The 13,379-nt window shown below is 36.2% G+C and overlaps 2 protein-coding genes across 3 annotated transcripts; one reads left to right on the top strand and one right to left on the bottom strand.

The window, feature by feature from the left end:
- The first annotated feature begins 805 nt into the window (after positions 1-805).
- LOC107698984 (gap junction Cx32.2 protein-like) lies at positions 806-4,765 on the top strand. The gene is made up of 2 exons (XM_016500119.1): positions 806-897; positions 3,346-4,765. Exon 2 carries the CDS (start codon positions 3,349-3,351, stop codon positions 4,393-4,395), a length of 1,047 nt encoding a protein of 348 aa, XP_016355605.1. The 5' UTR covers positions 806-897; positions 3,346-3,348; the 3' UTR covers positions 4,396-4,765.
- Positions 4,766-11,457: 6,692 nt separating this feature from the next.
- Positions 11,458-12,865, bottom strand: LOC107698988 (small integral membrane protein 12-like). Of its 2 annotated transcripts, none has more exons than XM_016500122.1 (2): positions 12,800-12,865; positions 11,458-12,379 (listed from the first exon to the last, which is right to left on the bottom strand). In XM_016500122.1, the coding sequence occupies exon 2, from the start codon at positions 12,365-12,367 to the stop codon at positions 12,092-12,094; it is 276 nt and encodes a 91-aa protein (XP_016355608.1). In that variant the 5' UTR covers positions 12,368-12,379; positions 12,800-12,865; the 3' UTR covers positions 11,458-12,091. The 2 variants fall into 2 exon arrangements, with proteins under 2 accessions (XP_016355608.1, XP_016355609.1); XM_016500123.1 differs by having other exon boundaries at positions 11,458-12,389; positions 12,800-12,854.
- Between the last annotated feature and the right edge of the window lie 514 nt (positions 12,866-13,379).

Below are 13,379 nucleotides of genomic sequence, written 5' to 3'. Positions count from 1 at the left end.
AATCACTTTAAACATATTCATTATTTAGTTACCTCAGTCAAAGGATAAACTTCTCTTATAACCGAATGCACTGAGGTATTAGAAAGGATGAAACGTGGATCCAGCTTACTATTAATATGAGAGTGCCTCATATCAACATGTTAACCATCTGAATTATTCTGGCCATCAATTTATTATGCCTTTTTAAGCAGAATTTCATTTCATGCTGGTCTTTAACCTGCACATGGAAGAAAAAAAAAGATCGATTTGTGCTCAAATTAACAATTAAATAACAATAATTTGTCATTTTTTGCATGTGCATTGCTCTGTGCATCCATCTGCCTCTTCATTGCTAGTCTATAGGGCCTCCCTGTGGTGAAGATAGAGAATACACAGATCTGTTTCTCCATACATGTTTGCTGTCAATCTCCTAAAAATGTAATAACTTAAGGTTAATGGAGTATACAAAGTTACATACCAATTGCATAACTGCATATGTAATTATTTTAAACCATGCTGTAGGGTTCTGCTCAATATGTCATTTAAGTGCAAACTAAAAACAATCTTTTGTCTTTTCATAAGGGTAAGCTTTGACGTACATGTAGAAACATATGTATATTTATAACTGAAGTTAGGTCAGACTGCAATATTAATGTTCAAACACTGTAATTCTCCATGACGAGATTGGCCTTTGAAAGGCTCAGCACAGAACATCTATTTTTGAATCCATCCATTCCTTTTCCTGCACTGAGTTCCTGTGGGAGGGCCACTATAAGGCATGGGAAAGTTTCCTTTCCCTCAGTTGTTTCTTGTTTCTGATTAAGCAGCTGTGCTTCGACCACGAGTCCTTATAAAACTCTCAGCGGCAGAATCTCCTTACACAGATAACAGAAGATAAACATAAAACAGGGTTGACAGGTAAGAGCACTCATATATGATAAACTGTGTTTTAGAGTTCAGCCTTGAACATGTAATGAGAGTGAAGCTACGTAATATTTAATTTTAATTCAACAACGTATTTTACTTTTAACCAAAGTATGTTATTTAATGTTTGACATATATAGTTGTCCTTTTGTTCTTTTTTTAAAATTTACATATTCATATTTGAATATTCATTAACGTCTGAACTGCTGTATATAATATTTATTTATTTATTTAATTATATTTATTATTTATTTTATTGACTTTTTATTGAATATGATTGAAAACACTTCCACTTTTTGTGATGGTTTTAGCTCTGATTGTAGAAGTGGAGTTTATATATATATATATACACACATCTTACTGTAGACTACATATGTGTTCATAATATTCAAGAAAGAAAGAAAAAAAGAAACTGAAACTTGAAACTAGAAATTAAAAAAAAAAAAGCATTATAGACATTTCTGAGAACTGTTTAGTGCTGCTTGATAAAGATGAATACTGATAACCAGATTCCTGGCAGCGTTAAATGTCTGTTAGCTAAACTTTCTGAGAATTCATATGTCTTTATTATACAAGACATAACTGCAGACAGTTCCTCTGGCTAAATCTATTTAAGATAACCCCTTTAGCCATGGCACAAAAGTACTTCTTAGAACAATTTTAGAAGTTTAGAACACATCTGCCTGTTTGTGTAAGCAAATGCAAACAAACCAAGCCTCCAGCCAAAAGAAAGTAGAAAATAAATAAGCAAATAGATTTGAAAAGTTTGCCATCTAGCAGTGTTGATGGGATGTTTACATAAATGTGAATTGTTTCAAGAGGGAATGCTGCGGCCATGATACCCATGGGCTTTCTGTGAAAAGAGACAAGCTTTCTCGTTAGAAGTACATGCTTGATTGCACATTATTAAACCCTCTGTCCATGATAACTAACTCTCATTGCACAGGGGCCAGGGTCGGTCATCCATGCACTTTTCTCTCTATCATTGTTTAAATGGTCATTTAGCTTGATAACTTGTATATGCATACATACGTACTCAAGATGTATATTCAATATTCAAATTATCGCCAATACCAATATGTATTTTAATGTAAATGCATATATCTGATAATTTAATTATATAAAATTAGTTTTATTCAATTATTTACTGTTCTTTTTATTTATACATTACAAATAAAACACTAAAAACTAAAACCAGTTACATTCACTACAAGGCAGTAAGCATCACAACATTATAATGTACGGTGGATATTCATTTTGAGATTTACTAAAGATTACACTTAAACGCTATTCAATTTTTAGTGTTTTTAAATATTAATTTAACTAAGTGAGTTTTAGATAACGGAAAGTGTAATCAAAATAGACTAAATGACCCTGCACAATTAATTATCCAATAATCAACTGATACAATATATACAATATAAAAGATAAACCAAAACACTCATATTGGCTGATAACGTCTCGGTTACGTAGGTAACCCTCGTTCCCTGATGGAGGGGACGGAGATGTCGTGACGACATTAGGAGTCTAACTAATGTCGTCACGACATAACTCGTAGTGACCGACAGATAGGGAACTAAATTATATATTGTGCATTCCAATATAGTATCGTTCAAAAGTGTGGGGTTATTTACTTATTTATTTAGCAAGGACACAGTAATTTGATCATTCTTGACAGTAAGACATTTATAATGGTACAAAATATTTGTATTTCTAATAAATGCAGTTATTTTGAACTTAAATAATCCTGAAAATAAATAAATAAATAAATAAATGAATGAATGAATGAATGAATGAATGAATGAATTTCCACAAATCTATTAAGCAGCACTGGCAATAATAAGAAATGTTTCTTGAGCAGCAAATCAGCATGTATTAGAATGATATCTGAAGGATCATGTGACACTGATGACTGGAATATCCAGCTTTGTCATCACAGTAATAAATTACATTTTAAAAAGAGACTTCTATCAAAAACATAAAACAATTTTACCAAGCTCAAATGTATATGTATCTAATGATTGATTACAGCTTGACTTAAATTGCAACTAGGTTATACTAAATAATTAATGAGCAAATGTTAACATAAGCCACACTTCTCCACAGCTTTTGGAATCACTTCAGTACATTTTACAGCTGTTGATAAAATGGTCTCACCTCAGCAAACTTACAAATTGCCCATGCAAACTTATAAATGACTAAACAGAAAAACGTGTTTCCAGATGCAACCTGCTTTAATAATTGCAAGAGAAATAAAAAACAGAATCAGTCTGTTCCTTATTAAATCTGGACAACCTGAATGATCAGAGGCATTATTCTTCGAGGTGGTCTTAAGAGTGACTCATGCTGTTTACTGATGTCTATTTGGATAATTTAGAGAAAAATCAGAAAGTGTTTCTATATATGGCTCACATTCTCAAGCCTGTATTTCTGCTTGTGCAGAGGATGTCCAGAGCTGACTGGGGTTTTCTGGAGCACCTGCTAGAGGAAGGTCAGGAGTATTCGACTGGTGTGGGACGCGTGTGGCTAACCGTGCTCTTCCTCTTCCGTATGCTTGTGCTTGGCACAGCGGTCGAATCTGCATGGGACGACGAACAGTCTGACTTTGTCTGCAACACCAAACAGCCTGGCTGTGAGTCCGTCTGTTATGACAAGGCCTTTCCCATCTCCCACTTCCGTTTCTTCGTTCTGCAAGTCATCTTCGTCTCAGCACCAACCATTTTCTACTTTGGCTATGTGGCCCTGAGGACTAGAAATGAAAACAGGCCAGAAGGTAAGCCAGAGGAGGAGGGCAGAACACAGAGACATAGAAAAACCAACGAGTTTAAGATGGAGGTAATAAAGGAGGAAGACGAAGTGAGCGAGGAGAAGGAAATGGGGAAGAACCACAAAGCTCAGGTACCTCTAAAGCTCAAGGGGAAACTGCTGTGCGCTTATGCAACTAGCATAGTGCTAAAGGTTCTCATTGAGATTGGCTTCATTGTGGGTCTATGGATCCTTTATGGGTTTGTAATCAAGGCCAAGTACGAGTGCGAGAGGTTTCCCTGTCCTCACACGGTGGACTGTTTTGTCTCACGACCCACAGAAAAAACAATCTTCACCATATACACACAGGTCATTGCCGCAGTCTCTGTTCTCCTCAACGTTGTGGAGCTTCTCCATCTGCTTCAGCTAGCAGTAACCCATCGACTAGAGAAGAGATATCAATGTGAGGAGGAAATTAATAAACATATTAGGGCGACCTCTTCTAGAACAGCACCAGCTAAAGCTCAAATACCATCATTTGAGGAAAGAAGCCATCTCTTTCTTCCTGTGGCGCATGACGGCTACCCTGCATCAGGGTTAGACTGGGATAAAAGAGAGCCTCCTTTAGCGGAGGACATGCTCCCTAGCTACTCAAACTTCATTAACAATGTGAAACCTGCCATAACCAAAAACAATCTTCATAAAAAACATCACAGGACTGAAGATAAATCGAAACATTATGTATGAGGAGTACAAAATGAGAACCACGGCTCCATTTTGGGGAACTACATGCGTAAATTACCATTAGTGGTTTACTGTGCATTTGAGGCCCATTTCCTTTGTTTAGATAGGCAGGGAAATGGGCTGTGCCTTGGGATGAACTGCCTTTTGTGATCTGTAGCCAGATACGGGAGCCTCTCAAGTAGTGATTAGTTTTGAGAGGCTCAAGGTCAGGAAATACTCAAACCACTGAGCCTAAGAGAAACAAGCACAATGTCTAAAAATACCAAAGCGAAGGGTAGGTTTAAGTCTAGTGCTGAAATGAATGATTTATATGGTACAGATAAGGTAGTTCATAATGTACAGTATTTGAGACCAAAATCAAAGTCAAACTATACCAACCAAATGTATATACAATATTTAAAATGTATATGAATTAATTGTATATTTCATTTAATATTTATTTTCATTAAACGATTTCTGGTTTTTTATCCATTTTGAAAATGATTAGCTCTTTGTTAGATATATACAGTATGCTGCGTTCACGCCATGACGTTATTATGGTTCAAGTTATTCAAGTTAAAAACGGTTATGCCACTCTTACATTAAAAATAAGGTGGGTAGACAAATCCACAATACAACAAGCAATTCAAATGCCTTAAACTTTGTATGTCTTTTGTTTATTTTCATATTATCCTTGATTATTAAGATTATCAGTCAGTTATAGTAATTATTAAACAGAAGTATCACAAAATAACTGCATTTTACAGCTGAAGCAGCTGCCATTTTTAGTGTTTGCATGATGTTGCAGCGGTCGGGTGGCACAAGTCGGTGTTCTCAGAAAATTCCATCTTTACAAGTTGTAATTACAAGTACTACAAGGATGTGAACACCTTTTAGAAGTTGTAATTCAAACATGCCGTGAATGCACCTATATGGCCAATTGGGCAAGTTTATTGGAAAAACGTGCATCTACATTTTTCGCAAAACTCCAAATATGTAACTACTGTATGTGTGTACGTACAACAGCCAACATAGCTTACGAATAAAATGTTGCCAGATTCATGTTCATCTGTTTTGGATAAAGCTAAACGTGGTTTTAGCGACACTCGCTGGACATATCACGTTCGAAATATTGTTTTGCAGAAATGTTGCCACAGATACGTTTCTCCAATGAGCCTGGGTTATATAAAACTGCATCATACTAGATAAGCATAATCACAAACAATCACAAACTGTGCAACTACTAAAGTGATTTACACAAAGTGAGCAGTTGTTCCCTGGTAAACACTTCATAAATACACTGAAAACATATTAAAGTGCTTAATATGTATTTGAACAAATGAGGACAACAATTCATTGCCTCATACTAATGTTATATGTTGGTCATTTTAAAATATTTCTAAAGTTTTCAGAGTAGATAGCCCTCTGATATCATCAAGGCCTTTACTTTCCTGTCTGGCCAAGAGTACAGCACATTCCGCAGCAGTCATTTTTAGCAATGTTAAGCCGTTTCAACAATGATAAGCACTTTTCTGTAACAGGAAAAAGGGAATGATGGGTAATTTAAAAGGTGGGACAGTTTCTTAAGGAAAAGGTCAAATCAAAACAATACAACGAGAATAATAAAAAAAACAAAACTTTTTTCCTTTCAAAAGGTATGCTTTGCTGGCTAATGGAAATTGTGTTTTATTAGAGGGTGTTATCTGCGCCGTTGGGCTCCAGTCTATGAAAGATGAATGAGTCTTGTGCTTGTGGGGTGGCCAACCATAACCTGTAGTCTTTGCCCAATGCATAGTTCTCTCTATCACAACTGGCCTGCACGAACGGTTAGCCTTTCGTCTCTTGCCAATACAAGGTTTTAGAGGTGCTACACAAGATGTGTGGGTCAGCAAACAGCTGGTGAGGGCTGACCTCTTTAGTTCCCCTCAGCTGCAAAAGAGAAAGAGTGAACGAGAGACTGACTGGTAGACTGTCAAACTCTCTCCATCTGATAGAGCCGTTTAGGTTGGAAAAAAGCCCTTGTTCTGCAGTGTTTCCTTTTGTTTTTCTTCCGCCTACCACCTACAAAAGCTGAACCATGCCAGCTGTGCTTTAATATGCCCACACGTGCATCAAACAGACCAGCAAAGTTGTTTTAACAAGCCAAACAGATGTCTGTCATTTTAGATACGAAAAAAACCCAACAAGTCATGGATGCCTGCTCTCTTCAAGCTATTATGAGGTTACGTTGCTGAATACAGTCACAAAGGTCATTCTATTTGTGAAACCCAGCAGGGACACTGCCTGCCCGCATGCCCTTAGGTGATTTGCACAGAGTAGCACCAATTAAAATGAGCTGCCACTCTTGCGGGTCGCTCCCTGCATCCTGATATTGTTGTTCCAAACGCTGATGCATTTCCCTTTGCCTGCTTACCAGCCTCAGACAGAAAAAAACAAACAGGTTTTAAAGCACTCTATGAACTGTACGTACCTTAGAAGCTGCAGTATGTGCTGGGCTTGGACGTGTGTGGGTGTTTTCTGGATGAGAGGTGGCTTCGAGTGGCCAGTCAACCTGCTTCCCATGGGGACTTAAACCTGAGTGCCAAACTTCTTTCTGTAGGGGGTCTAAAGGCCGCAGTATCAGGCAAATATGCCAATGTATGCAGTACAAAACGGACACATGTATTTCCTGCCAGCTGAACTGATTAAAAACTGTCTTCTCAATGATAGCCATAACAAGAAGTCAAAAAATCCACAAAAGTAACAGAGGCCTAAAAACAGAGAAAATCACACTAATGATCTAAAGTTTCTAAACTAATGTTCAAAAATTTTAATTCTGATGTTTGTTTATCTTCATGTTGTTCCAAACCTGTACGGCATTCTTTCTTTGGAAGATATGTTGAAAATGTCTAAGTATTTGTGTTATGTCACAACCATTAAAACTGAAGTATCTTAGTTCATAGAACAAATGTCTAGCTATCAGGTAGCCAAAAAAATAATGGATAACTGGATCCTTAATTTAAACAACCTGGAGGAAATAGGCTTGTTACTTGTATCTGCTCCCTGATTTTTCCATTGGTCACTCCAGGCACTGGCTGTTCAGGCTTGTTCAACCTTACAATGGAAAAACGGTGGGCATTGTTACATTGTTTTTTGGTAAAATCCCACCTGCAGCAGTTCCATGATGTCATCAGCTCTTCAAACTGTGAACTGCGTGCAAGTACAATACAACATGAAATTATTTTTCAATAAAATATGTTTCTATAATCTATACAATAGTAATGGTGCTTACCCATACACAACTGCCAATACAACATGCTGCCAGAGTGTTGCTATATAATTACCAAGGTGTTTTTGATGAGTTTTCGTGCATTGCTATATGGTTGCTATGGTATTTTAAGCAGCTCTCCACCAGTCTCTATGCTATTCTGTACAGTATACAGTATATGGCTTGGGTTTGCAGTTTAAGTCTATGAGATTTTCATTTTTTACCCATTACATCACCATATGAACAGCTTATTTCAAAGAGAGAAACAGATTAGTCAGAGTACATTGCTTCTTTATCTGGATAAGGAGCTGATCAGATAGTACACAGTCATACAAGACAGACATGAGTCATTGATCAAATAATTCCCGACTATAAACCATTACTCGGGTTTCAAGCTTAAAGCAATAATGAAACTGATGACAAACAATGCCTAATGCTAAAAATATCAGGGATTTGTGGCAGGTTTTCTTTCCATAATTGGCATTATTGTGACAAATTCCACCACAAATGTAAGTATCAGTATTAATAATCAATATTTGAACTTCATGATTATTTCTTGCCAATAATAAACAGGAATCATAATATCTCCTGGATCTCCTTTTTATAAAAAACAATAATACTAAAAGTAATTAAAAACAATACCTTGTGCTCAAAAATAATCAGGCACTTGTGGTATTTTTTTCAAACCTTCAAAAAAATGATACTTTTTCACAAATTATATTATTGTGATGAATTCCACCATTACCGTAAGATACAGTATTCATAATCAATATTTGAACTTCATGATTATTTTTGAATATAATAATCAGGAACCATAATAACTTATTTTTTTGTGCCAAAATAAGTGGTAGGACACACAATTGGAATGGGACAATGGGGTATTGATAAGACCCTAGGGGGCCATACTGAGAGAAATGGAAGTCAGTTTTCTAACTATCTAAAAAGATTCAAAGAGGGACAGAAGAAATGGTTGTGGGAACTGAACAGTTGAGCTCATGGGAAAGGCGAGGATTTTGAGTGTCCCTCCATTGTTTCTGTCGCTGATGGGAATCTATAGTGAATAATTATGCTGTAATTGTGCAGAGAGGCTGTAGACATCCTGACTGAGGGGCTGAGAGAGGCCGGCAGGCGTCGTTCCTTCTTCCTATCACTCAGGAACAATAGGGCTGTTTGTCCTCTGGGACATACTAGCACCTTTCCAGCACAAAACCCACGGTCTCCTACCTGGTTAGGCACAAACAGTCCAGACAACACATCCTCTCTCACACAACTGGACACAGGAATAGGAGTACTCGTACAAATACAGCAGGTCATCTGACCCATAAGCAGGCATGACATTCTCGTAAGGCTGCATAATAATAATAATAATAATAATAATAATAATAATAAATTAACCTCAGAGAGAACGTTTCAAATGCAGTCTGAGCAATCACAATGATTACTTTCATTGGCCAAAGAAAAACTAATCCTTATTTCTGAACAGAATCACTCAAACAGTCCTCTCTAGATTATAGCTATTTTATCCAATTATAGCTCACTTAGCTTTCACATTTTTAATGTTTTTGTCAAAATATCTGCTAAATAGGACATACAGTATGTGACAGATTCTCAACGAGGGGTCTGGGGCCCACTAAGGGGCCTCAGAAAACTTCCAAAGAGACCTCAAGATGACTTAAAATGATTTAAAATAAGTCAAAACAACTAGCTTTTTCAACTGTAAAAACCTGTATGATAATATATCCTGATTTTAAAAGTGTGATTTCTAGAACTGGAACAATACAATCTTTGTGGAGCTTTGAACATTGTGGGCATTTTTTAATCTACATTTTTTTTTAATGTTCTGTGTAAAATAGTGGTAGTATTATATCAAATTGCATGATGAAGTGTGATGTAGTTACAAATGGTGTAAATAATTTTAAATAAATAAATAAATGTTTCTAGTTATGCCAAAGTCTAAAATATTGGGAAGAAACTGTGAATAAAATATTTTGTATAAATCTTAACACAAACAGGAAAATATAATGGGGCCTTTGTTGTGGGGACTAGTCATAAAGGTTGAAAACCACTGAAGTGACATTAAACACATTTTCCCCTTAAATCAGCATTGACAAAAACATGGGAAGAATCAGTTAAATTTAAGTTAACACTTACATTGAGCTTAAAGTGATGTAAATGTTTTAGGGCCGACTTGAAGCCATTCACTGAGTTCATCTGAAATATTGCTTCAAACATAACATTTTATTGAAAACAGTTTTGGGCAGACAAGCCGATGGTGCCTGGTATCAGCATTTATGCACTTTGCTGATGTAAATCAGCACTCATAAAAGTTTCGCTAGCTTGTTGGCAGCAATGAAGCACAACTTATGCTGGAAAATGTTAGGGTGACCTCTATTAAGTACACTCTGGGGATTTGTAAAGTCTTGCTCTTCTGGTTTCTATTAATCAAGTTGCGTGCTGAAAGAAAAAGAATGTGCATTATAGAAAACACACCATACAGATCTACTACAAAATGATAGAAGTCAATGTAAATGCATTACTTCAAGTTATTTATTTATTTATTTTAACAAACATCTATAATGCAGCAATTACACATTTCACTTTAAATAATGAAATTACTGATCTGATTATACATCATGAATCTAAAAGTGAATGTAATTACTGATTGGGGCTGGATAAAAATATTTTCTGATTATTCACAATCTTAATTAAAATAATACTTAATTTGATATTATTTTTTTAACACCATGGCAGCTTCTGAGACTATTTTCAAGATAAGAAAAATTAGAGGTAAATTATATCAGATTTAATATATATATATTAAATCTGATATAATTTACCTCTAATTTTTCTTATCTTGAAAATAGTCTCAGAAGCTGCCATGCAACATGGACATTACAGTGGAAACATACCTACTGTCATCGATTCAAATTCAAATAGAAAAGAATCAAGAGATAGTGAAAATAACTTGAACACAATCATGAAATCTATATTGACACCCAGCCCTATTTATGATTTCTGGCATTGTTGTGCAATGTGCAAAATTCACACTAGACGGAAAGAACATCTGACAAACACAGTACAAAAATTCAACTGTCTTTACATTTATTATATGAACACAAGGCAGTCTCCCACACACTTCAGCACAAAATTCAGCTGTGCAATTATCACTGATATTTTAGCCATAATAATGCTTAGGAAAGCACTACATAGGTAGTTCACTGTACTGTACATGCAAATGGACTCAAAACCACAGATAATTGGTTTGAAATACAAGCTAAACCTTCTGGTCCATATATACAAAGTGTGTGCAGAGTTCTTACATGAACCGAAAAGACACTGAGGAAGAACTTAGCTTTCATTCCTCACTATTCACTGTGTTCATTATCACTAATTAGCAAAGGACAACAATGACAGAGCTTATATGAATTTCTCAGTGTTCTGAATCACTTCAGCCACTCAAAAGTTCAAACGTCTTAAACATTTTCTAGTCCCACTCAAGTGTTGCCTTGCATAAATGAACTTTTATTCACACAGACACAAAACTTAACAAAGGTGGTCTTTCTTTGAGCTTCAGTCTCATAAGCATATGACAGGGAGCACTAATGGAAAACTTATTAAAGCTTTCCAAGTTAGGACTTGTGCAATATAGTCATGTGTCTGCATGCCTCAGGGCAGAAGATGAATAGTAAGAAGTCTCAAAGAATGAAAGTTGTAAAAAAATTCTCCCAGCAGTCAAGGTCCACCAGCTGGCCTGGTAAATATTACAGCAAGACTCCATGTAATTAGGATGGCTTAATGAAGTGGCATAGGAATCGACATGAAATCCCACAAAATCTTACATGAACCGAAAAGACACTGAGGAAGAACTTAGCTTTCATTCCTCACTATTCACTGTGTTCATTATCACTAATTAGCAAAGGACAACAATGACAGAGCTTATATGAATTTCTCAGTGTTCTGAATCACTTCAGCCACTCAAAAGTTCAAACGTCTTAAACATTTTCTAGTCCCACTCAAGTGTTGCCTTGCATAAATGAACTTTTATTCACACAGACACAAAACTTAACAAAGGTGGTCTTTCTTTGAGCTTCAGTCTCATAAGCATATGACAGGTAGCACTAATGGAAAACTTATTAAAGCTTTCCAAGTTAGGACTTGTGCAATATAGTCATGTATCTGCATGCCTCAGGGCAGAAGATGAATAGTAAGAAGTCTCAAAGAATGAAAGTTGTAAAAAAATTCTCCCAGCAGTCAAGTTCCACCAGCTGGCCTGGTAAATATTACAGCAAGACTCCATGTAATTAGGATGGCTTAATGAAGTGGCATAGGAATCGACATGAAATCCCACAAAAAAAAAATTCTGATAACGTTTCTGTCCCTGGGGCCGTTGAGTGTGACAAATGAGCCCAAAGCTTGAGATGTTGCACTTCATTATATGGTAATCTTGCAGGACTTCATGACATTTAATAAAACTTAGCTCTTCTCTGGTCGGTTTCTTTCCAGCACTGCCCTTGGTGTGAATTCCAGTTTGTCCTTCAGGCTGAGGACCTGTGTGTTGTCCTGACCGGTCAGTTCCTCTAATTTCCTATCCTCCCGTTGCTCCGCAATGCCCCTCTCTTCTCCTGGGGCTTTAGGAGTTCCCCGGATAAACCACTCAAGGTGGTATCCAACAGCTCCCACCACAAAGGCCACTGGGAAGGTCACATAGGGCGCATAAGTGCGCATGGCAGTCCAGATCACTGGCCACATGGTTGCATATACCTGAAAAAATCAGTCCAAGGTCTAGAAAGTTAATTAGCATTGACAAGCTGACAATGTAGCTATTATCATTACTACGTTACCCAGTGACAAATTCAAGGATAACATATAGACACTTGCTTTCAAGAAGCCAAAGGTACAATTTTATGTTGTTTTTATAAGGCAGCAGGAATGAAATGAGAATGACATTATGTTAAAGTGTCCAACTACATGTTTATGTAACATAACTTGATCATTAAAGAATCAAGTAACTGTTACAAGGGTACCGGTGTCAAAGCACGAGGCGCAATAAAAAGACATTAATACAACATATATGTTCCTGAAAACATAATGGGGGACCCACTGACGATTTAGTGCATAATATTTCATAAATCCATTAAATCATTCGCGCGTGCGTTTATAAAATCTCATGACAGTACGTACCTCTATCTTCAGGCCATTCAACTTCCTGCCTCCTTGCGTCACTGTGAGAAACAATCTGATTGGCTCTTTTTGTACGTCAGAATGACGTTTTCATGTAAGGCGGGGAAAAAAAAGTTCTATACAGGATGTCCTGTTAAAGCAATGCTGACACCCAGTGACCAGTTCTTGTCCTTCACTTACAGCTCATTTTTGAATAATATTTCTAATACTACTACTTCTAATAATTGTACGATACAGTTAATTTGTATATGTAGTACATATATGGTATACTCAATTCAGACACAATATTTTTAAAATGAAAAAAATATTTTAAAAGAAAAAAAAAAGAAAAATGACACGAATGAGAAAACATCACAATTAAACAGATACAATAAAACTGATTTTAATTACATTGTTTAATTGTAAGCAAAACAGCAGCAGAAAAAAAATACACAAGGAAAGGTTATAAAAGGGTGTTAGGAGAGCATAAATATTATCATATAAAAGGCATAAAGCAAGGGAAGGGAGGGAAACTGAAACATATTTGCATCTCAAACATTCATAATCAGATTTGTTTTGCTAATATTCAAAAAGTACAGAA

Source organism: Sinocyclocheilus anshuiensis, unplaced genomic scaffold, assembly GCF_001515605.1.
Source record: "Sinocyclocheilus anshuiensis isolate Anshui unplaced genomic scaffold, SAMN03320099.WGS_v1.1 scaffold74, whole genome shotgun sequence".
Lineage (NCBI taxonomy): Eukaryota > Metazoa > Chordata > Actinopteri > Cypriniformes > Cyprinidae > Sinocyclocheilus > Sinocyclocheilus anshuiensis.
The sequence above is the reverse complement of the archived record's forward strand: the minus strand, read 5'-3'. Positions and strand labels throughout refer to the sequence as shown.

Excerpts from the sequence above, each read along its gene's own strand:
- LOC107698984 (XM_016500119.1), top strand. The coding sequence starts at position 3,349 with ATGTCCAGAGCTGACTGGGGTTTTCTGGAGCACCTGCTAGAGGAAGGT.
- LOC107698988 (XM_016500122.1), bottom strand. The coding sequence starts at position 12,367 with ATGTGGCCAGTGATCTGGACTGCCATGCGCACTTATGCGCCCTATGTG.